The following is a 25,600-nucleotide window of genomic DNA, read 5'->3' on the forward strand; positions in this document are numbered from 1 at the left end:
CTCCAGTCATTTGTTAACACCCTGATGAAAATTGGAGGATCATAGCGAAGATCCACTGCATTTTCCAGTCTCATTTCCCTCTGTTATCCAGGATGCATCCCATCCGGGAGATTGTCCTGCTGTGAGCATGCTATCCAGGCTAACAGTGCCCGTGCTGCACTGTTACAGGTGCTGGCTTTTGATGAAACATTCGTCCCAGACCCCAGTCTACTGTCTTATTCTGCACTTGACACGAGTGTGAAGCATTGATCAGCCACACTGCTTGGCATTGCTTTGTCATTCCTGTTCCCTGCATTTTTCATAGTTCTCACTACTGCGCACAGTTTGGTTTTAATTTCTTGTCTGTTTGCATCACCAGGTCCCAAGTCCTAACATCTACACCGTTGAATTGAAACATGGAGAGTTCACCTGGAAGGTCAAGAGGAAATTCAAGCATTTTCAAGATCTTCACAGAGAGCTTCTCCGATACAAAGCCTTCCTCCGCCTGCCAATCCCGACACGCAGGTAATCTTCGACCTGAACCATAAACCGGGAGTCATCATAGATTATTTACAGAGTACAGGGTAGAATCATAGAATCCCTACAGTGTGGAAACAGGCCCTTCAACCCAACAACTGCACAGTGATCCTCTGAAGAGTAACTCACCCAGATCAATTCCCCTGCCCTATATTTATCCCTAACTAATATAGCTAACCTACACATCTCTGAACGCTATGGGTAAATTAGCATGGCCAATTCATCCAACCTGCACATCTTTGAACCGTGGGAAGAAACCCTCGCAGACACGGGGAGAATGTGCAAACTCCTCACAAACAAGTCACCTGAGGTTGGAATCGAACCCAGGTCCCTGGCACCGAGAGGCAGCAGTGCTAACCACTGAGCCACCATGCCACCCATTGCCTGTCCCTTTCTTTCCTTCTTGTTGTTTTCCTCAAGAAAGGGTCAATAGGAATGAAGGTTGACTCAATAGTGACACTTCCTCTTTCCCTCCAATTCATTCCCATCTCTGCTAGCCTGGGCCAGGCCACCTTTCACCCAGGCTTCTGGGTAGGAGAGCAGGGCGGCAAGGCAACTCAGTTGCACCCCCACGCTATTGCAAACTTCAGCAGTGAGGATGCTGTCCCTGAATCCTGAAGGATAACCTTTTGGAGAGCCCGGGGATAGGGGGCATGAGGAATTGAGCAAGGGAGTCCAGAAGAAAGGTTTTCAACTGAAACACCAAGTGCAAAACTGGCCATTCATTCTTGGTACTCTCAATATAAATGTTTAGTACATTTAATAGTGAGTACTTTCACTTAACCATGAAAAGCAGAAGAAGCCATTCAGCCCCTCAGATCTGTACTCCTTTAACAACAACATTTGAATTAATTTGAGTTAATTCAGGGAGAGAATTTTCAGAGCCTACTTCCCAAATTTCTTGAATCACCTTTACAAACACCAGTGTTCTGAATTTCTTCAATAGCTCCTCTTGTTCCCATCAAGTGTCACTTTCCTCTTCCCCATTGAAGCTCACTCCCTGCCATGACCTCAGCTCCATATTTACCATCAGACCATAAGATGTATGGAGCAGAAATGGGCCATTCAGTCCACATAATCTGCTGTCCCATTCAATGAGATTGCAGCTGATCTGATAACCCCCACTCTACCTTCCTGCCTTTTCCCCAATTACCCTTGCCTCTCTTCGTATCCCTGGGCCCTAAGCTCTGGAATTTCTTCCCAAAGCCTGTCCACCACTTTCCACCTTCTCCTTTAAAATACTTCTTAACATTGACCTCTTCAAATGGAGAATTTTTCATTAATCCTAATATCTCTTCATGTGCTCAGTGTCAGGTTTCTGCTGGTTAATACTGATGTGGGAAATACTACAATTTTAAACACTTAGGTAAATGCAGGCTGTTGTAGCAGTTCATCCCCGGTATGGGGATGAAAATGATAGGAATAGGAGAAGACCATTCACCCCCTTCATTCTGTTGCACCACTCAATGAGATTCTGGCTGATCTACATTTGACCCACATCGGCCCCAAACTCCTCAATGTGCTCGTGTCCAGCAAAACCTAATGACCTCAGCAGTTGTTTGTCAGAGTGAGTTCTGTACTTCTCCAATCTTTGTATAAAGACCTGTTTCCTAACTTCCCTTTTGAACAAGGAGCTGTGAATCGCGCTGCTTCAAGTTCTTGCAAGGAAAGAGGAACCCCCCACTTAACCCACAACCAAAATTGTAAGGAAAGAGTTATATACACAAAAGTGCTTTACAAGGTCACTCAGTCACACAGCAAAGCATTTCCCAGGCAACTAACTGCAGTCTCAATTTAGCCAACTGAGCACTTCCTTTTATCCAGTCCTGATTGTCTAGGTTTTTACTGGTGTTAGTTGTGGAAAGAATATAGTCCATGATTATTCCTGTCCTTCCGAGAAACCTGCTGAATTCTTAATGTCCATTTAAACAGGTACATGTTGTGTCGATGTACCAGGGGGTGAAGAGTTGAGATATGATGATGGATGGGTGGATACTTTTGTGCTTTGATGAGTTCTGGGTTTTTCTGCGATTATGGAATGTGATACATTTTCCCTGTAGGAGACTAATTGGGTGGAGAGTGCGGAAATATCTTGTGGGACTTTCGTTGGGCTGAAATGTCTTTTCTTCTGATGCACTTTATGTTAACTTCCAGCTACACAGTGAGGAGACAGACAGTGAAGAGAGGGGAGCCCCGGAGTATGCCTTCTCTGCCTCGCAGTTCAGACCTCATCATTAGAGAGGAACAGATCTCGAGCCGCCGGGTAAGCTCCATATGGCATTGTGGGCATATTATGGTACTGCTCAGGGGCCAGTTCCATGCGTAGAGGTGCCAGCTACACATGCAGCTGCAAGGACCAGGTATTTGTAGTTCGGATTCCAGCCTGGCACAGCTTCAGTTTGAAATTTCTCCCATCTGTTTTTCCAAATGCTTCAACACCATCTCTGCTTCCGATCTTTGAAACCTCTTCCATCTTTGTTTATCACTATAAGGTCATAAGAACTAGGAGCAGGAGTAAACCATTTAGCCCATCTATGGCATTCGATAAGATCATGGCTGATCTGACCTTAGCCTTCACATTGCTTTCCTGTCAGTTCCCATTGAACTCTCTTTCTCATCGAAAATCTGCCTGACTCTGTCTGGACTTTATTCAATGACCAAAGTTACTGTGAAGATACTTTGCTGCATTAACTATCCTCTCAAGGAGTGAAATCCCTCCATCGTCCTTATATACCTGAAACAAATCAGCCCTTAATCACCTCTCGTCAACCTGTACCAGCTTTGTATGTGTAACCTGATGAGGCTTGTTGACCACAAACTCTGGGTTAAGCTTGGCCAGTGTGACTCTGTGTAATCCTGGGTATTAACCTCACGGGATGTTTCCCACAGCGGGCAGGATTCAACATAAATTTGGAGATGGGGGATGTGGTAGAATGTTTAATTTGGCAGGCGATGGGTAAGTGACAATCCCACCTCCTTCCTGCTTCTGGTGTGGCTAAAGGGGTCATGAATGGCCTTCTTGCCCAGTACTAATGGACAGCTTAAAGTCGGCAATTAGTGCCCTCCTAAGTACCTCATCCTCGAGGTGCTACTTATGAACCAGCAGCGAGTGAGGCAGTCACCAATGCTGAGAGCCCAAAATTCAAACCCTGCTGTGTTTTATTGTGAGCCCCTGGGGGTGAACAGGGAGCCTCGTTTTCAGGCGCAAAAAGTACCTGATGAAGGAATATGGCACGTAACTAGGAGCAGAAGGATGAACTGCTGAGAGAAACATCTCCACCATTTATTCCAAACTACCTAGCCAGCAACGCCTCGCTGCTGTCACTCCAATGTGGCCTGGAGCCCTTGCTAATCCTGGGTCTTCACCACTGTCCCAAGGAAGGCCCACTGCTGGCTACTTGGGCGTGCCTGATTAGCACATAACAGGTATCCCTTCCTTATTCGAGTTTTTGGCTTGCTGTCATCGTCCTCAGTTCCTGGTTGAAATTCCACCCTAGAACGTACAAGAACATTTCTTTTACACTTGTTCATGGGATGTTATTGTTACTGGATTTATTGTCCATCCCCAAGTGCCCAGAGTCAACCACATTGCTGTAGGTCTGGAGTCACGTGCAATCCAGACTGGGTAAGGAAAGCAGATATCCTTCTCTCAGGAGCATTAGTGAGCTAGATAGTTTTTTTTAATGACACTTGGTTTCATGGTCACCATTTAGTTAGCTTCTTATTTTACATCCTTATTGAATTCAATATTCATCAATGACATTGTTGGCGGGATTTGAACTCCAGGTTCCAAGAACTTTACCCTGGGGTTCTGGATTACTGGTCCAGTGACATTATCACAATGCCACAGCCACCCATTAACTTACTTTTAGGTAATGTAATAAAATGTCCCCAGCTGATGTAAGGGCCTGGAATCAGACACAATTTGTCACTGACCTGTGTGTTGGTCTATCAGGAGAGGTGTCCACAACTTTAGTCAAGGAGATGGCTTTAAGAGGAGACTCAAGGAAGAAAAGACTTGGAGCGTTTAGGGGAGGAAATTCCAGAGATTAACTCCTTGGCAGCAGAAAACACAACGAGAAAAGATGGGTTGAAATCTGGTTTTCTCAAGGAGCCAGGATCGAAGGAGCATGCCAATGTTGGATTGCAGTTGATGTTTAACAGTTACCAGTGGGGAGAGTGTGGGTCAGGTTAGGATGACCAAATCACTGCCTTAAATGGTATTAGTGAACCCGTTGAGTTTTCACAGCAGCCCAGACACTTCCTACTTACTGTTGGGTTTTTTTACTGACTGATCTTTTGCTGTAATTAAACCAATTTGAATTTTTTTTATTTCTGTGTTGGGATTTGAACTCACATTATTCTGATAATTAAACCTATGACATAAGTATCTTGCTTGTATTCTGCCATACATGGCATGCTCCTTGGTCAGTGTGTGAATGCAGACAGATGAACACCTTTTTAATTTGTATTCTCTGAAATCCTTAACTTCCATTTGCAGAAGCAACTGGAAGATTACTTGACCAAGCTGCTGAAGATGCCTATGTACAGGAATTATCATGCGACGGTAAGCCCTCTACCTGCTGTCTCTGTGCTGCCCGTTGATTTAGGTGTTACACTGAGGCCCGGCGAGGTGAAGGATCCCTCAGCTCTCTTCTCAGTGAAGGCCTTTCTCCCCATTCCCTGACTGACAATCATCATTCATACTGAAGAGGGCCTTCGCCAGTTTTGGCCCATCGTGATTCAGGATCCTTCCAGCAGCCATCCACTGAACGCATTAAGGATTAAAGTAATATATTACATTTCCCAGTTTATTTGCACAAATTAAAAATGAAGAATCTGGGGCCTTTGTGTGAAAGATTAAGTGGTGCTCAAGTTAACCCTGATCATTTAAGAAAGAAGTCACAGCGCACAGTTTCAGAATGACTTTGATCCCCTTCCATTTTTGTGAAATATGAGGATGATCAGATCAAGAGAATGTCACAGCAGGGAAGGATTTGGGAATTATGAATGCAGTCATAACTTTGAGGGTCTTGTGGTGTAGTGGTACTGTCCCTACTTCTGAGCTTGGTAGCTCCAAGTTCAAGTCTCACCTTCCCCTGGGGTTGTGTGTAATAAACATTTGGAGCAGATTGGTCAGAAAATATATGTAATCTCAATCTCTTAAAGAGAAAGGCAGGGTGTTGAAAAGGATAGTGGAAGTCAGTTGAATTCCATCTTGTATAAGTCAGGAAAAATGGCTCACCAATGAATGGTCACAGTAGTACTTTCATTATTATTTACTGAATTAAGGAAATTATATCATCTAAGGATATGAGGGTGGGGTGAAGTGGAATGTAAAGAGGAGTTGAGGGAACAGATCAGTGATCTTATAGAATGAAGGTGCAGCCTCATGCATGATTGACTCCTCATCTTACTGTAGGTTTCCTCACTGGCTCAGAGAAACAGGTCCAGGCCATTAAGGCCGTCAAACCTATTGCACCATTCAATGGATTTATGGTCTGTAGCTCCCTCCATGCATGGTGGCACCATGTCCCTAATGGGAATATTGCCGTGCCACGTAACAATCTGTCCATCTGAGATTTAAAGTACAAAGCAAAATACCGCAGATGCTGGATATCAGAAATAAGAGCAGCAAATGCTAGTGGGTCTGGCAGCATCCATGGAGAAAGAAACCAAGTTAATGTTTTGAGTCCAGTGACCCTTCCCTTCTTTAGTTCTAAAACAAAGAACTACAGAAGTTCTGAAGAAGGGTCATTAGGACTTGAAATGTTAACTCTGTTTCTCTCTCCAAAGATGCTTTACGTTTTTATTTGAAATTTAACTTGAGCGCCAGAGGAAACTACAGTATTCGAGTAGAATAGTTCCATGCTTGTCTGAAAATGTGTTTCCTAACCTCACTTCTGGCCTTAATTATAAGATGTGGTTCATTTACCCTCATCCATTGAAATGTTTTCTGTCCAAGTGCTTGCTCAGTCCCTGTTCTGGAAAATTGACTCAATGTGACCATGTGTGAAAGGAAGATAGCTTTACTCTGGTTACTAGGGTAAAGCTGTTGTTGCAGCCTGGGGTGACACACATAGATAAAGGGGTCAGTGTGATTCAGCATCCAGCAAACTATTCTGACCGCCCATCTGTATGACCATTGCTGCTGAGTATATGTTTGGGTGAAAGATGATCCACAAGGCAGCCACATTCTGAAGAGATGAAAAGGGAATGATGTTCAAACATCAGGCTCTCAGACTGTTTACTCAGTCAGCTGCCCAGTGATAAGGGTTAGGGTGATTGCCAGAAATTCCTGCCGCTCTTACAGCCCGTCACTGAGAGGATTATACAGATTGACAATCTACATTTCGTTATATTGTGAATGTGTGATCATCAAGTCCTGCAGCTGGATTAAAGCCCAGAGCTCTGACCCAGAATAGGGATGGAACCTACTGCACCCCCAAAAGCTTGTGAGAGCTTGCTGTGCACAGATGAGCTGCTGAGTTGTCTTCACTGCCAGGGGGACTACATTTCACCAGCTGTAACATGTTTCAGGATGTTGTGAGGTTTTGAGAAATGCTATATAAATGCAAGTTACCACTTTTGTTTCTACAGATGGAATTTATTGGTGTCAGTCAGCTCTCATTCATTCATCATCTGGGACCTAAGGGCTTGTAAGTGTAAATCAGCCTGTCTTTCAATTAGCTCTTTCAGTTCTCAGGCAATAAAGCTAATTCAATTCAATTCAAGCTCTGTTACATGTCATGAATCATTATGGAGATTGAGATTATGGCCATTTGGCTTGTTGCGTGTGTGATGGCAACTTGAAATTCCCACTCTCCTTGCTATCTCCCTTGTACCACTTCTCCTATGAGATTGATAACACATTTTTTACTCTGGCATCCCATAAAAATCCTAGCCAGGGTGTCACTAAGACCACTAAAACGATCACAAAAATCTAGCTGCACAGTTGGAGGCAGGAACTGTTTGTTCAACACCAGTGGTAAAGGCAGATGGCAACCATGTTGAGGACTGCCATAGTCTTGCTTTTTAGAGGGGACAGCTCCTCAAAAGGCTAGCTATGTAGGAGCCAGAAACCGCTATGTAGGACAAATGATGACCCAGGGTGTGCACCTTGGGTAAGTCCCAGGAAAAAGCAGGTTAAAAATAGCGAAGACATATCAACTGGAATTGGCTTTGACAGCTTTCTCTTAACATATACCAGGCCCATATTTCCCCAAAATAAGGCAGATCCCTTAACCCTTAAGGAACACAATGGGTAATTAATTGACGTCTTGTGTTTTCCCTGTGAATTACATACCCCGTCCTTGGAAAAATATAAAATGCCTTGAAAGAGTAAGGATCCTGAGCCAATTTCCCGGACTGTGTTTTCAAGTTCCCTCCCCATCAGAGTCCACAGCGAGTGAAAGTCTATCCCCTAACCTCAGTAAGTGTGACCAAGAAACTGTCAGATTGTCACGAAAACCCAACAACTTCCCTAAAACTCCTTTTGGACAGCAAGTGTGCCATCCTTGGCCTATCTGGGCCTACAGGTGACTCCTGACCCACATAAACACAACTGACTCGTAACTCTCTTCTCCAGTGGACACTCAGTTACCTCAGCAAGGAACTGTAAGGGGAGGTGTTTCAAATCATGGGTGATTTTGATCATGTAGCTAAGAAGGATCAGTAATCAGACTGACAAAGATTTGACATCATTGACAAAAAAAATCAAGTAACGTGAATTTCTTCTTTACAAAGTGGATCAAGATGCTTTTGGATGGATTGTCGAAAGAAATTGAAGTGATAGTACCTTTCAAAAGAGAAATGTGGGTAATAACATGGCCAGGATTGTCAGGTTTCAGACAGAGAAAATTGCAAGGGAGTTCATCGGATCCTCAACATCAGCCCTGCCATATATCCGTGTTAACTATTATTTTCCAAATATTACACATCTTCAAATAGAGTCTCCCAATGGATGACCGCAATAATACAGACAGATTTGAGAGTGTGTGTGACAGATTGTATGAGTGGGAGAATGTGTGTGGGAGAGAGAGTGAGAGAGGAAGTGTGTGTATGTGAGAGAATGTATGTGTTTGAGAGAATGAGAGTATGTCGATATTTGTGTGTGTGTGAGAGAGAGTGTGAGAAAGTATTTGGGGAGAGAATGTGTGCGTGTGAGACAGTGTGAGACAGCGAGTATGTGTATGAGAGACATTATATGTTTGCATGAGTGTGTGTGCAGGAGAGAGTGAGAGTATATTTGTGTGCGAGAGACTGAGTTAATGTGTGTGTGGGAGATAGTGAGTGTGTGTATGTGAGAGAGAATGAGTGAATTTGTGTAGGAGAGAGAGTGAATTTGTGTGTGTGAGAAAGATTGAAAGTGTGTGACAGCTGATGTGAAACTCAGTGACAGTCAGTGACTTCCTGTGGGTCGTCCAATTGCAGTGAGGGACTGAGACTGCACAGAGGAACAGGGATGATTTGTCTTAGGAAATAGAATCAGATACATAACTTAGGTTGCCAATTCTGATGGGCATACTGGATCACATAGGGTCTGCTCTCCAACTGCCCCGCCCACACTTCTGCCATTGGCTGACCGACATGTTCATCTGATAACAACCCACCTCCCTGCAGCCAGTCAGACCTGACCGACTACTGAATTTTCAGTCAAATAGTTTGTTTTTACCAATCATCAGTAATTTTACAATTAATAATAAAAGCATTCAAAGAAGATTTGCGAGAGACAATTTCCTTTCAATGCCCCAGTTATTTTCCTTTATGTTATTGACTCAGGGGAAGTGAGTGGTACTGGCTCTGCCTGTATTTTATGGTCCATTCCTAATTGCTCTTGAACTGAAATCTTGCTGAGTAGCTAACCTATAAGGTCTAACAGGACTAGACAGAGGAGATACGGCAAGGATGTTCCTGATGTCTGGGGAATCCAGAAACAGGGGTCGCACTCTAAGGGTACAAGGTAAACCATTTGGGATAGAGACAAGGATAAATTTCTTCACCCAGAGTATGATGAATCTGTGGAATTCTCTACCACAGAAAGTAGTTGAGGCCATTACATTCGGAGTCAAAAAGTGTGGCAGTGGAAAAGCACAGCCAGTTAGGCAGCATCCGAGGAGCAGGAGTGTCGACGTTTCAGTCACAAGCGCTTCATCAGGAATGTGGCCATTACACTGTATCATTTCAGGAAGGAGTTAAACATAGCACTTGGGGCTAAAGAGATCAAAGGATATGGGAACAAGACGAAACAGGCTATTGACTTGATCCTAACGAATGGCCTATTTCTGCCCCTTTTTCCTATGTTTATATTTCTTTGTCTGGACTCGCATGTGGAGCCAGTCTGGCCAAGGATGGCAGATTTCTTTCCCTAAATGGCATTACTGAACCAAATTGGTTTTTATGACAATTGACTGTGGTTACATGTTTATTTTAACAATTGACTAGCTTTTAATTCCACATTTGTATTGAATTTAAAACTTCACCATCTGTCATGGTGGAATCGAACCAAATTTCCCAGAGCATTAGCCTGGGATTGTCCCTTGGCTTTATTTTCAACAGTGACATGGAGATTCATTTCCAATAGCTTGAGACTCCTGAGCAATCTTAAGTGGCCAGAAGGGAAACAATCTCCTGTCACTAGCTCACAGCAAGTAATTGGAAAAGCCAATCAAATGTTTGATGAATAGATACTTGTTAACCAAGGGGATGAGAGGTTATCACTTGTAGGTGGGAATAAATTGTCTGATTGATTGATGGAGCACACTCGACAGGCTGAATGACCTACCCTAATCTTCATTCAAAATTCATCACATCACTCATATTCTAAAAATAGAAATTGACCCTCTCTTGTTGTGTTAGAGATGTTCCCACATTTGTGGTCATCGTTAGAGATTAATTAGAGTTCCTTCTTGATTATAGGGAAGGTTTTGTAATGAAACGTTCAGGGGGCCACAGGATTCCAGGCCTCAACTGTTGTGGGAGAAGTCAAATCTGTTATCGCTGGTCCAAGAGGTAAGTAACATGAGCATTTGTTAGGCTTTCTGTTAATCAGTGTGTCATCCGTGGAGAGAAAGGCACTGATCATGACAGCAGTTTCAAACAATGCTCTGGAGCCAACACTCAGTAATTCAACCAACAACACATCTTGCATCTACAGTAAAAATGTTCCAAAGCCCTTCATAGAAATGATTATCAAACAAAACCAGACTATGATAAGCCACTACACCCTCAGTTGCAGTGTTAGGTCTGAAGGTGAAAGAGGCACAAGGAGGTGGAGACGCAAGGAATTCCAGAGTTTTGGCCTCAGGAATCTGAAGGCAGTGGTGGAGCATTTCAAATCAGGAATGTGCATGAAGTCAGAAAAGGAAGAGAACAGAGAACTCAGTGAAGTTTAAGACTGGATGAGGCTGCACCGCAGTTTGTAACCATGCATGAAAATTCTAATGTTGAAGTGTTGCTGGAGTCCTTTAGGTCAAAGACCACAGGGAGTGTTAGGTGAATGGGATTTGATGCATGTTAAGAGATGGGTGACAGTGAAGTCAAGTAAATCTGGAAGGTTGGAGGGAGTTGGCCAGGAGCACACTGAAATAGATGAAGGTAGAGGTAGCAAAGAGGTAGACGTAGGTTTCATGAGCAACTGGTCTGAGGCAGGAGAGGGTGCGTCACAGGTATCATAGTGAGCTCTTGACTCTCTATGCAAGATGTTGTTGCATTCTCCTATGAGGTCTGTGTCAATCATTTCATTTCAAAGCTATCGAAGCTGCGTGCTCCCCAGGACATGCAGGAGTGGGTGGTGTCCGATCTAAACACTATTTCTATACTTTGCCTCCTCAGGTGGCTGGTAGTGAAAGATTCCTTCCTCTTGTACATGAAGCCAGACTCAGGAGCGATTGCCTTTGTTCTGCTCGTGGACAAAGAGTTCAGCATCAAATTGGGAGCCAAGGACACTGAGACTAAGTATGGTATCAGAATCGACAATCTATCCAGGTATGGCACAAGCTATCTTCATTTCATTATACCAAAGATGGTCATGGCTCAGAGGGGAGCAGCCTTGGCTTGGAGTTGGAAAGGTAGTAGGCTGAAATCCCACTCTATTTGAGCATCTGTAGTAAGCTACATACTGTGGTATGCTGTCCAGTTGGAAGGGCCGTATTGTGGATGGGTTGATAAACGGAGTCGCCATTATCTTCTCTGCTGATAGTGGATTGTGTGTGGTCACAAACCCAAAAATAGCAGGGGAAGCTCTCCCTGTGTCCTGAGCCAACATCACTAGATCCTGTTATTATCACACTACTCTTGGTGAGGTTCTGTGTATAAGCCTTGATTGTCTTATTACACAAAAGGTAGCATTGAGAGTGTGACACTGGAAAAGCACAGCAGACCAGGCAGCATCCAAGGAGCAGGAGAATCGACATTTTCAATTCGGCACCACCCTGCTGACCTGTCTGTCGTCTTTCCCATCTATCCGCTCCAAGCTCCTCTCCGACCTATCACCTTCTCCCCAACTTCATCTACCTATTGCATTCTCAGCTACCTTCCCCCCAGACTCCCCCCCCCCCCCCCCCGACCTCCCATTTAGCTCTCAGCCCCCTGGTCCACAAGCCTTATTCCTGATGAAGAGCTTATGCCCGAAACGTCGATTTTCCTCCTCCCTGTGCTTTTCCAGCACCACATTCTCGACTCTGCTCTCTAGAAAGGTAGTATTGTGGGAGTGCAGCAAAGGTTCACCAGCCTGGTTCAGTGCAGGCCAACGTCGGTTCATTCATTATAGCCAACAGGTTGAGTATCAAACTGCAAATCCTTCCAGTAGATCCAATGGCAGCCAGTAAGACTGGAAGAAATTCCCAGTCATCTGTGTAATGGAAGAAACTTGAGATTCTGCTATCTCTGTCCATAGCTTCAGGCTACAACATGCAGCTGAAACTTAACCACAATCCACCCCCAGCCAGTATCTCCTTGCATGGTGTGCTGGCAAATTGTGTTTGGTAATGTTCCTGTGAATTGTTTGGGATGCTTTACGATATTAAATGGTGCTGTATGAATGCAAGTTGTTGTTGTTGTGGTCGACCGGACGAAGCCCAGGTGGAATACTGTGATGAGCTTGGGGCACTGCATTTAAATCTCTGAAGAACTAAAGGTTGTTGTGTTGAAATCAACCTTTGGAAATCACTTCCAGAGATTCACCCAAGGCCTCGCTATCAGCCACATGGGATCTCAGCAGAATATGTAGCCAGCACGCCCTAAAGTAACAATGACAAAATAGTGATTAACATGAGCAATCCGCCAAATCTTCCCTCATTAATCTACAAGGAATTTCTATTGAGCATTCCAGAGAGATAACTGGCTGAAAGCTGATAGCTACCAGTGTCAGCCTGACTCGTGCTGTTTGGTATTATGGTTTGGTTCCCAAGGTGATGTCCAGTTACAGATGTGCCATACAAATATTGACAGGACCAAAGTCAATCATAACACAGGACTGTATAAATTTACACGTCAAGGTCAAATGTGGCAGATCAAATCCAAAAATCAAAAATGTAATCAACAATTAATTGACATTTAGTTACCTGGAAAGGGTTGTACGGATGGAAAAATGACCAAGAAATGTTTCCAAGAGGTTGTTCATTGCTTTTTATTGAATCCAGGAAGAGTTAACCATAAATTTTGCTGTTACTGAGAAATCATTATGTACAGAGAGCAAATCATATCATTGAGACTGCCTCATTACCCCAATTCAGCAGAGTTTTATTCAGAGAATTTTAATGTACAATTCGAAAGAATGGGCTGCACTTGAGCTAATTGGAGGTAAACAATAACTGGCCCCTCCGGTTTCCTTTAGCCCAGTGGTTAAGAATTTCAGCACTGTGGGAAAAACTGAAGGATCAAGGAATACAGAAAAAGATTCAAGCTGACATACTCAAAACAGAACCAAGGGTAGTCTGCATGGTTGGAGGGTCAGTGCTGAGGGAGTTCCAGACTGTCAGAGGGCTAGTACTGAGGGAGGTCTGCACAAATGGAGGGTAAATACTGAGGGAGTGCTGCACTGTTAGCTAGTCAGGACTGAGTGATCGCTGCACAGTTGGAGGGTCAGTTCTGATGGACTGTTGCACTGTCAGACGATCAATATCGAGGGAGTACGCATTGTTGGAAGGTCAGTACTGAGGTAGTGCCACACTGTTGAAGGGTCAGTACAGAGAGAGTGCTGCACTGTCAGAGGGTCAGTACAGAGGGAGTGTCACTCTGTCGGATGGTCAGTATGAAGGAGAGCGACACTGTCGGAGGGTCAGTACTGAGGGAGTGCTGCACTGTCGGAGGGTCGGTACTGAGGGAGTGTTGCACTGTTGGAAGGTCAGTACTGAGGGAGTGCTGCACTGTTGGAGGGTTAGTGCTGAGAGAGAGCCACACTATTGTATGTTAGTAATGTCAGACAATGAAACATTATTGAATGATGTTCTTTCTGTTCCAATTCAGGACTTTGATCATCAAATGCAACAATTACCGTCACGCTCGCTGGTGGGGTCAAGAGCTTGAGGAGTTAATTAATAAACATGCCAAAGTTTTCCTTGAGGACCAACGTTTCAAATCTTTCGGACCTGTGCATGAAAATACGCTGTGCAAATGGTAACCAGTCAGACAGCACCGTACAGGAAGATATATATTTAGATTCCTAAAATTGGCTGTGATGGAATGTATTAGCACAGCAAGAGTCCATTAGACCTAAAGAGGGAGATCACAATAGGGTGATCAACCAATTTTCCTTTCTGCCTAACCTTCACCTTTACACTCCTCCATCCAGCACCCCTCCCTCTTGCACTCTCAGCCTCTGACCTCTCCACCGTTGGCTCTGCTTCTCTCCCTGCCCTGCAAGCTCCCTAACCTTTACCCCTCTCCAGGCTACTGACTGTCCCACCGGCCCATCTTACTGTGTTTAAAGTCTGAGAGATGAAGAGATGCTTCCCAGATGAATACTTTTTAATCTGTGTTCACTTTATTCATAGGTATGTAAATGCTAAGGGATACTTTGAAGATTTGGCAGATGCTTTGGAAGATGCAAAGGAGGAAATATTCATCACAGATTGGTGGTACGTAGAGCATTGCATTGATCCATCAAGACATGATGTTGATGATTAAATTATCTTTCCCCTTTTAACTTTGAGTTTTGACAATGCGCCGAAGACTGGTTCAGTTTGTACTGGTGCACATTGTTAGAAAGCAACAGAGAAATAAAGCTTAGACATGGTTGCAAACATGGCGGGTTCAGGAGCAGGAGGCCTTCCTTTGTACCTCATGCGCTAATGTGGGCAGCTTTAAACCTTCATAGACCAAACTTGTTCGCCGGACCGCATAAGAATTCGGAGCATTAATGGGCCATTTAGCCCCTCAAGCATGGTCTGCCACTCAATAAGATCATGGTTTGTCTGATTGTGGCCTCAAATCCTCAATCCTTTGATTTGGTTCATTCTGAAACATTGACTAACACCTGTCTTGAAGGTATGTAACTATTGAGTATCCACAGCTCTGGGATAGAGAATTCCAAAGCTGCACAACACACTGAGAGAAGAAACGTCTCCTCCAATTCCAACGTGCTGACCCCTGAACATGACCCCTGATCCCTAGTCTTGACTCTCCAACATGGGTGAAACAGCCTTTCACCATTGATTCTGCTAAATGCGGAACAGTTTCTTAATTACCTTCATATGTGACTTGGTGTCTAATTTTGGGTGGTAAGCATTCCAAGTGAAATGTCTTTGTCCATATTTGTTAAGAGCACTGTAAGTGTATTTGTTCTTCTGGATGTTGGCAGAGGGCAGGATTGAGTCTGGCAACAAATGTCCTTCGCTGTCAACATTGCCCAGTGATAGTGATGTCCCAAAGCCCTGCCAACATCCTTTGGGTTGGTCCTGCAGGAGTGATCGTTTCAGACCTGAAATGGAATTCTGGTTCTGAAAAATAATTTTTTTAAACACTCTTCTGCTCTTTGACATGTGGGATCCCAGGCTGAGTCCAGAAATCTTTCTCAAGAGGCCGGTGGTGGAAGGGAATTATTGGAGGCTGGACTACGTACTCAAACGCAAAGCTGTGAGTTCTTCTCTGATGTGTCTGTACCTGTGGGTCTTATACAGCAAGTCCACATGCATTGCTTGAGGTTTAGATTGCCTTTTGTCATGCTAATGGCTCAAGGAAGGGTGGCTTGCTTACTCTCTGTTACCCTCTCCCTTCCCCAACTGTCCATAATGCCCATAGTGGCAGATAGGTTCTGTAGCCACAACCTTCTCTCCTGAGTGTCAGTCATAGCCATTTAGTCAAGAGGTCACGTACCCAAACCCCACACCAGAGACTTGAGCCTCCAATCCAGGATCACACTCTTGACACCAGCACTGAGGGTGTGCTGCAATATCATAGGAGCCATTTTTCAGGTGAGGCATTAAACCAAAGTTCCCTCTGCCTTCTCAGGTGGATGTAAAAAATCCCGTGGTCACTATTTCAAGGAAGAGCAGTGATATTCTCCTCTGTCTTCTGGGCATTATTTACCTAAACGTGATATATGATTCCATGTGCACTCTGTGATTATTGTCAATAGTTGAAGTGAGGCTGGTTTGAATTGATTGTTCTCCCTCCCTATCACGGCAGCAACAAGGAGTGAAGATTTTTGTGATTCTCTACAAAGAGGTGGAGCTTGCACTAGGCATCAACAGTGAATATAGCAAGCGGACACTAATGCGCCTTCATCCCAACATTAAGGTGTGTTCCCTTTAACTTGTAATGAGAAACAAGATCAGAGTATATCTTATAAATGTTGGTGTCTGAAATGAAAGACACAATATATTTCAGATGATTTCTAGTATGAAGCAGACCATTCAGTCTGTTTGGTCCCTATTGTTGTACCTTCTCCATACAAGACTCTTCTCACCCAAGTTCTCTCACCCAATCTGTAAATCCTTCAATTTGTTTTTTCCTTGTGCGTTTATCTAGATTCACACTTAAATGTATCTCAGCCTCAACTGTTTCCTGTTCCAGTATTCCAAGTTGCCACCACTCTTTGGATAAAGACATTTCTCCTGAATTTCCAGTTGGATTCATCAGTGACTGTCTTATGTCCATGGCCCCTTGCACTGGTCTACTTCCCTCATGAAAACATTTTCCCTATGTTTATCTGATCTATCCTGATCTTCTATAATGTGACCCCTCAGTCTTCATCTCTCTAGTAAAAAGAACTCCAACCTGATCAATCTTTCCTGCTGGTTATAACCTGTCAGTCCAGGTCTCACCGTCTGACTGTTACACAGTGCCTCTGTAACTTTCCAATCCATTCCAAACCCACAACCTCTGCCACAGGAAGCACTGCACATTAATGACGTTCCGAATGTGCTTTGGCCAAGTCCTGGAAATGTGCTTCTGCATGTGAAGCTCTTCCAAACATTCCAATTATTTCCCAGACTTAGTGAATATTGACCATTTTGCCAATTGAGATAATGACTGACTGACTGCTGCTCTGTGCTATGGGCTCTTCCTCTGTCAGGTGATGAGACACCCAGACCATGTCTCCTCCACTGTGTACCTGTGGGCACACCATGAGAAGATCGTTGTCATTGACCAGTCGGTTGCGTTCGTTGGTGGCATTGACTTGGCATACGGGAGGTGGGACGACGATGAGCATCGGCTGACTGATGTGGGCAGTGTCTCACGGAATGTCTGCTCTCAATCCATTGCACCCAACAACCAAACAGTAAGAACAGAGACATGTTTTCCTTCATCTGTTGCAGGCACGGCACCATCTGGTGTGTTTGTGTGCGTACGCACGTGAGAACCAATTCCTGAGACTGTTCTTGTATGTCAATGTTCATTTGTGATTATGTGTGTGCCTGTGTGTGTGTGGATGTATATGCACATGTGCTTGCGTGTGTGTATATGTGCATGAGCGTGTGTTCCTGTGTGTATGTTCCTCTGTGTGCGTGTGTGTCTGTCTGTATGTGTGTGTGTGTATTTTTATGACTGGGTGAGGAGGGGTAAATCAACTCCTCTCTTTTTAATTTTCATAATAGGACACAGCAAAGATTTTAAATACATTTTGCTTGCAGCTGTATTACATTTTGATTAAAATATAGCTTGCCAGTTCAAAATGAGACATTTATAAAGTTTTCTTGAGTGAATTAAATTACTTGCGAAAACCATTCAAATGAATGAAACACAACATCAAACCCACGCAAACATACTGGTATAAAGGTTGTGATAGGGAGAATGTCTGATACAAAAAGGAAAATCAAGAATTAGCAGCTTAAAAATAAGCCCTTAATGTCCATGAGGTCTTAGATTTAACCTGAGTCCCTGATCATTCAGTTGATAACTTGTATCCTCAGCAGTGACAACATTTTCAAATATTTTTGAGTTCTTGGTGAATGGACATCTCTTCAAATATTTTATCACTGGGCATTGTGTTTGAGAGGCCAAGAGAAACAGTGAGAGGGTGGAGAGAGACTTTCAGTGTGACTGATACTGATCTATTCTACCTTGCTATGTCTAAAAGCCGCTGTTTGAAATATTGTTCACTTGTGTGTTCCCAGACTGGATGCATTGTTTTCACATGCTGGATCATCTGCAAGTGACTTTCATCACAATATCTGAAGCTTCTCAAAAGTTGGGAATCAAACGTGAAGTTTCAATACCTTTTCATAACAATGTTAATTTTAGCTCAGATTTGATTTTTATGAGCTGGGCTGAAACTGGTCAGGTAACCTCTGCTGCCAAGTTTAGTCAGAGTTTTTTTCTTTTTCCAAACCAGTTTAGTCCACAAAATGATGATGAGGATAATGGGAGTTGAACAATTATAATCTATTTTACCCCTTCTGTAACTGGTTGTGTCTATATGAGTGAGTGTGTGTACAATATGTGTACATGCACACGCATATGAATACAAGCATGTATGTGAGTGTGTGTGTATAAAACATATGAGCAAATGCACATGTGTTATGTGTTTGTGTGTGCACTAATATGCACGCTGTGAAAGTGTACGTGTGTGGCATTGAAATTGGTTTGTAAGTTCACATATTTAAAGAACACAGACTGGAGGAAGCTATTTGAGATATGGCTGCCATTATTCCCGGAGGCAGAGGGAGGGGGAGGACTGGAACTCACCCAATTCTGTGCTTCCTAAAATGTGTATGGAATGAATCTGCCCCATAATGCCTTTTGTCCTTCCTGATTGCAATGATATTGGTCTTCAAAACTACGACGGCGAACTCAGGGAAACTTTTGTTGCCTTAACAGACACTCAGTACTCTCGCTGGGAACGAGGAAGACCAGACACCCAAAGCGAAGGTGACACTTGAAAAGAGTACAGAGGGAGAGGATGAGGTGGACTCATCCAGGATGAAGGGTATCGGCAAGTCTAGAAAATCCTTCCCCATGCTGAACCTAGTCAGACAACTGCAACGACAGAACTTGGAGCACTGCGACAGTGTGAGTAGCATCGATAGCACAGAGCATGGTAAGTGCTTGAATAGCTGGGTAGGGGCTGTTGGGTTTCACTTATGTCTTACTTTGGGATGGGAGCATCACCAATACATTTGTTTCAAATCTCCAATGGTCTTGAGAAGGTGGTGGGCAGATGCCTTCGTGATCCACTGCAGCCCAGCTATAGTGATGGCACACCCATGGTACTGCCAGTTCGCAAATGCCATGACTTGGACACAGTAGCATTGAAAGAACAGACAAGGCGTGAAGGGATCTTGGTGATTCTGATCTCCATGTAATCCTGCTGGCCCTTCTTCTCAGTGCTGTGAAGACAATGGCTGCAGGAGGCTCCAATCAGATCATATGAGCATCATGTATAACTGGTGGAATGCACTGTATCAGGCTGCATGACATTGACTTCACCACCTGCTACCCAGGCTTAATGAAATAGAATGATTGTTGCTAACTAACCCATTCACCAGCTGCTAGTTAACAAGTATTAACCCTGGGCTGAGCCATATTTGAAAATGACGAGGTATCGTTTGATGTGAGGGGCAAACAGGATTTGGTCCAATTGGTGTCATAGGGGCAAATACCACAGACTATTCTGAAACACTTGTCACTGCAAAAAAGAATCATGATGAAAAGATATCAAGATGAGAAATACAAGTGTTTTGTGAACAGCAATGACTTATTCTGATAGAACTGCAGAAATCAAGACAGGGAAAAATGGAGTGAATCTTGCCAGTAGCTGTGTGTGAGTTTTGGGAAATATAGGGCATTGAAGGTAATGCAGGGCCTTCTGCTTGCCAAGGCGGAGGGTCAAGGTCATGACTCAATGACCTTTGGCTCAAGTATCTTCTGACTGGCTGTAATCTTTGTCAAATCAGACTGTGGGTCACCATCCAGCGATAGGGCAAGCCAAGTCTTAATTCCAAGTTATGATAAACAATTGACTAAATAATTACCGTTTTACCCCCCAGCTGATTTCCCTGCACATACAAACTTGACTTTGGGTGGCTCAAATCAGCAAAAGGCAAGTTTATAACAACATAGATTACCCACACAAGAGCAATGATGTCTGAAAATATAAATTAACTCACCAACAATCAACATATTGTCTACAAAAAAGGTAGCAGCAGATCCTCAGGTTTTATGTGCTTCTGGTCCTGAGGAGTTGATTTAAGTGCCTTTCTAATTGCAGACAAACAAACAATCAGGACCTTGAACCTGCTCCGCCTTTCAATATTCATGTCACAACTACATCCTCTTATTCTGCAGTGGATTAAATTACATCCTGTTATCACTCCATTTCAGTAGCACCTTGCTTATTCTAAGTCAAACCCCCTTATGCTTAGGACAGCTAATACCTCCTGGGAGGGAATAGACCAAAATGAGCTGAAATTGAGTCTGAATCCTTTGACAGCGGAACACTAGGCAGTAGATTCAGGAAAATGGGTCCTCGACAAGACTGAAATCTATCTTTTGGTTTGGTGTACAAGTGTAAGCAATCAGATTGTCAAGTGGGCAAGAAAACATTAATGTGAATTCCACACAATGGAGTTGTGGGAAATTGGACAGTCCCAGTCAGATTCAGGCTCCTTGCTGTGAAACTGACCACATTGATGTATATGGAACAATCAAAATCCCCTTTGCAAAGGGGAAACACAAATGAATCAGCAAGTTAGTTCAAAAGCAGCAGCCACAAGGACTGGACCTATGAAAGGTCTTTAGTACACTGATCTCCCATGGATCTACTTGTGAAGTGGGTTGTACAGGGCAAGATGTGTAGAGTCCTACAGCATATTCCATTCACCATCTCTACCAGCATTTGAAATTACTGTCCAATTCATCCCATTTCTTTGTGGATAAGCAAACTTCTGTGGATGCTGGGAATCTGAAATAAAGACAGAGAAGGCTGAAAATATTTATCACTTCAGGTAGTACCTGGAGAGAGAAGCAGGGGTTAACATTACAGGTCGATAGCCTTGCTCTCTGTGAATCAGACGAAAACGTAGGGACAGAATGAGGACTAGGAAAGTATTACATAGACCTCAATTCACAATACAATAGAACACAAAGATGTTTGAAGCCCCAAGACATGTTCTCTGGTTTGATCCCGTCACCATGTACCTAGTGAAAATTCCAAAGGTATTTGTGAAAATTCGAGCAGTAGAATTCTGCTGAGTCTGAAAAATATTGATTATGTTAAATAACTTTCAATAGAAGATGCTTGCTTTTTGATCAGAGATACAGGAGTTTATAGAATGGAATGTTTATCTGATTTGCCATTTATATTTTATTTTCTTACACCGGGAATTCTCGACAGATGTGATCACTGTTGCTGATGGTCAAGGATGGCAAGGAGATTATTCATCCACCTGTACTCAGTGCCAGCTTTCAAAACACCATTGGTGTGCTGTATCAACCAACTGATTTGGTCATTAAAGGAAAATGGATCACAGCAAATGGAAATTCGGTTTTATATACCTCATACTCCTCATTTTCATTTTGGGTTCCAATGTTCAGAGAACTCCCCTAACTTTCGTTGAAATAGTGTCCATTAATTCTAGAACATGAGATAACAGATGAAGACTAAGGTTCAGTCTCATCTGATTAACAGCACCTTGGACAGTGCAGCACTCCCTCAGCACTGCATTGGGAGTGTCAGCTTAGGTTCTGTGCTGACATCTCCAGAGTGGTGCTCAAATCCACACCCTCTGTCTCAGATATTGATCCCTGGCTGACCATCACGAGAAAGTGCTGTGATTTTTAAATCTTTGAAGCTTGTGGATCTTGTGGATAACCTACCTGATCTGCTCCCCCCTCACGATTTGTTGTAAATACAGTGATGATTTTTCTGCAGGGAATGTGAACCTGATGCTTTATGTAACGTAAGAATTAGGTGTGGATAATGTGGAAATGAAAAAATCATTGAATTTTATTTACAATTCTGATATCTACATATATTACAATCACAGCTGTTACCATATGTGGTCTAGTACTAAGCAATTTAGTTATACATTGTTCCACCTTTCCCTCAGTGTGTCATGCTGCAACTGACCTCAGTAAGATGGAGACTGAGATTTTATAACATCAGGTCACATGCCACAATATGGTGATGATTTCATGAGCATGTCTAATACGGTTATATTACATACTAGCTGTGAGACATAACATCATTGGAAACACTCCAGTATTTAATTCCATCATAAAGAAATTGCTTTTTAAACAATGTCAAGGGCTAAGGCCTGGTTAAGGACAGCAGCTGCTTTCAACTCATACCAAAGCTCTCCTCGTGAGATAAAAAGGGTGGCGTTGAATTTGATCCTTCACAGCAGCTGGGTTTGAGTGGGATGGGGTTTGAGAACTGCCTGTGGTGTGGGGTGGGGGCCATCAGGATGGGGTGAGGTAGTGAATTCTGTGAACGATGCCGCAGACCAGCTGCCTATGACTCTCTGCAGGTTGGTTTAACTCTTCCAACAGCCAGTGGAACTTAATCAGGGATAGGTTGCCCAACTTGAAGAGATTGTATCACCATGCCAGCAGCCCCAGCCCCTCTCGACCGGAGAACGGTGAGTTGAAATTGCCAACAATGCTTTTCCTTTCTTCCCTTGGTCTTCCAGCAGAGCTTTGCTGCTCCCGGTGGAGAGACTGTGACTCTTATCCCCTGTGGGCAGAGGTGCTTGGGTGCTTCAGCTTTGGTGTGCAGTAGGGAGCTTCTGCCTCTGTCTGTTGCTGTTGTCAGAGTGGGAGGCAATGAACACACTTGACCTCAACGTGTGATGTGATAAATCACAGGCTTGTCCAACCCTGATCCTTAAAGCCATGGTTCTCTGGGTAGCATCCTTATCTGTGAGGCGGAAAGTCACAGAGTCAAGTCCCGCGATAGGGACCCTGCCCACAGAATCAGGGCTGACCCTGCCAGTGCAGTGCTGAGGGAGCCTAGCACAGTTGGAGGTGCTTGCCTTTCAGGTGAGGCTGCCTGTCCATTCACCTCGCAACCAAATTGTCCATGAGCCAATTGAAAACAGAGCGGAGTGTTTTCCCCAGTGTCCCATCGCTAATACGTACCTTACATCAAGCACGACAGAAAGTAGATGATCTGATTGTGATCATATTGCTGTCTGTGTAAGAGTCCAGTGTAGAATGACTCTGAAGCAGTGAACAAATTGACGCCTAGAGAAATTGCTTTGGTAAAAGCCAAAAGAACTGGGAAAGCTGCAGATCAGAAACAAAAACAGAAATTGCTGGAAAAGCTCAGCAGGTCTGGCAGCGTCTGTGGAGATAAATCAGAGTTAATGGTTCAGGTGCAGTGACCCTTCTTCAGAACTTCAGTTAACGTTAACTCTGATTTCTCTCCACGATACTGCCAGACCTGCTGAGCTTTTCCAGCAATTTTCAATTTGTTTTTGGTGTTGGCTAAGCAATGAAAGTGGACTCGAGTTGCCAACTGAGCAGCATTGTCCTGGAAACTCTCCGATGCTGGAAAGCAAAAAGCCCTTATCCAAATGATACCACCTACTGAAAGTGCAGCAGTACAGTACTCCAGTGTACTGGAGAGTCAGCCTGATTTATCCACAGAAATCCTGAACCTTAAATTGAATGCATAGGTTTGTCAGGTTACTTCTTCAGAAATGTAATGGGTTTTCAGTAAACATTATCCAATGTGGTTGGGTTCTGGGAAGCTGGCTGTTATCAGCACAGACAGATACAGACTCAGAGATAGGAGATGACATCAGCATTTGCAAACTATCGCTTGCAAATCAGTTCCAGACTTTGCAGCTGATATACGATCTAAGTACTTTGCATTTACCAGTGAATGTTTTAAGTAGGCACTAAATTAAGATGTCTAATTACATGCATGGTGACGGGACTGAAAATAACATTTAAAAATCCCTAAGTCTATCTACAGATTATCGGGAAACACAGGTCAGTTTCAAGATGATTGATTGATTGATTAATTAAGCTCACACAGTGACTGTCCTCACTCCAGTCACCAACTTTCAGCCTCTGTGAAGATGACACCATTCTGGATCACAGCCACTGAGTGAAAGGAAATAGTCTGTAGCAATAATGTACAAATCCAAAGGAAGTCTAGGAAGAATTCCTGAATTGTCACCTGTCCCCAAAGCTTCAATGACTCAACAAAGGCCTTCTGCCTTGAACGAGGCCACCCCGCTCGCGCACCCCTCTCCTTCCCTTTCTTGAAGTGAGTATGTGGTATGTGAAAGAAAGGATTTGAATTGAGAATCGTAGAAGCACACAGTCCAGAAGAAGAGGACCTTTGGCCTATCAGGTCTGTAGCGCTAAAACTACTCTTAAAAATGTACACTTTTCAGCACTAGGCCCATAACCTTGGACATTTCAAGTGCCCATCCAAATACTTTTTAAAGGTTATCCACCTCAACCAAATCCCAGGCACTACACCCCAGCCACTTACCCACCTCTGGATGAAAAACATTATCCTCAACTCCCCAAAACCTCCTGCTTTTCACCATAGAGAGAGGGCATGAAAAATCTTTGGCGGATAGGATCAAGGATAACCCAAAGGCATTTTATACGTATGCGAGAAACATGAGAATGACGAGAACGAGGGTAGGTCTCTTACTAAATCATTCCAAAAAAAAGCAACTCAAGCTTACCCAGCCTCTCTTCACCGCTGAAATGTACCACCCCAGGCCACATACTGCTGAATCTCCTCTGCGCTCCCTCCAGTGCAATCACATCCTTTCTATATCGTGTGGAGATGAAAGGTGCACGCAGTACTTCAGCTGTAAGCTAACCAAAGTCCTTTACAGCTCCAATGTAATCTCCTTGTTCTTATAATCTATGCATTGACTGATAAGAAGGCATACGGGACACTTGCCTTTAATTATCTGATTAACCTGACCTGCCACCTTCAGGGACTGGGGGCAAGCCTTCAGCCACACAAACAGCCTTCTATCAACACCTCCATGTGACTCTAGACCCACAGCAATGTGACTGACTCTGAACAATTAGGGATGGGCAATGAATGCTCACTAAGCAATGCCCTCATCCCATGAATGAATTTTAAAAAGTCCAGATAAGTTGTACCCCAGGTTGCTGCAGGAGACAGAGAAGATATTACAGGGGCTCTGACCCAAATTTTTAATTTCTCTCTGGTGACAGGAGAGGTGCCAGACGATTGGAGACCAGCGAATATGGTTCCATTTTTCAAGAAATATGATAGGGATAAACCAGGGGCATTTATGGATCAGATTATAGCTCAGTGAGTCTCCCATCAATGATGGGGAACGACTGGAGAAATTCAGAAGGAGAGAATTAATCTCCACTTGGACAGATAAGGTTTGATCAGGGACCGTCAGTATGGCTTTTCGAGGAGGATCATGCCAAACAAATTGGTGTGCAAAATTTCCATCACAGTGGAAGGTTAGAAGCAAGCTCTTCAAGATTGGAGCTGAGGGAGAAGATGTAGGTAGACAGGGTAGTGAAGAAGGCAAAAGTGAGGACTGCAGATAATGGAAATCAGAGTCTAGATTAATGTGGTGCTGGAAAAGCACAGCAGGTCAGGCAGCATCCGAGGAGCAGAAAAATCGACGTTTCGGGCAAATGCCCTTCATCAGGAATGAAGGGTTGTGAAGAAGGCGTTTTG

General features: G+C 43.7%; 1 protein-coding gene across 6 annotated transcripts in view; it reads left to right on the forward strand.

The window, feature by feature from the left end:
- LOC122556122 (phospholipase D1-like) overlaps positions 1–25,600 on the forward strand; it is a 154,259-nt gene that overhangs the window by 89,139 nt on the left and 39,520 nt on the right. For 5 of the 6 annotated variants that reach the window (XM_087993372.1, XM_087993370.1, XM_087993371.1 and 2 more), the window contains 13 exons: positions 359–504; positions 2,671–2,779; positions 5,018–5,083; positions 7,117–7,175; positions 10,435–10,527; positions 11,350–11,502; positions 13,984–14,133; positions 14,511–14,594; positions 15,510–15,591; positions 16,144–16,254; positions 17,033–17,239; positions 18,778–18,997; positions 22,428–22,538. In XM_087993372.1, coding sequence (XP_087849498.1) covers positions 359–504; positions 2,671–2,779; positions 5,018–5,083; positions 7,117–7,175; positions 10,435–10,527; positions 11,350–11,502; positions 13,984–14,133; positions 14,511–14,594; positions 15,510–15,591; positions 16,144–16,254; positions 17,033–17,239; positions 18,778–18,997; positions 22,428–22,538 — 1,591 coding nt within the window. The remainder of the gene's footprint in view (positions 1–358; positions 505–2,670; positions 2,780–5,017; positions 5,084–7,116; positions 7,176–10,434; positions 10,528–11,349; positions 11,503–13,983; positions 14,134–14,510; positions 14,595–15,509; positions 15,592–16,143; positions 16,255–17,032; positions 17,240–18,777; positions 18,998–22,427; positions 22,539–25,600) is intronic. The other variant, XM_043702594.2, reaches the window with a different exon arrangement.

The sequence above is a fragment of the Chiloscyllium plagiosum genome, unplaced genomic scaffold (genome assembly GCF_037043375.1).
Source record: "Chiloscyllium plagiosum isolate Xiang-an unplaced genomic scaffold, Cpla_swu_hap1 HiC_scaffold_13, whole genome shotgun sequence".
Taxonomy (NCBI): domain Eukaryota; kingdom Metazoa; phylum Chordata; class Chondrichthyes; order Orectolobiformes; family Hemiscylliidae; genus Chiloscyllium; species Chiloscyllium plagiosum.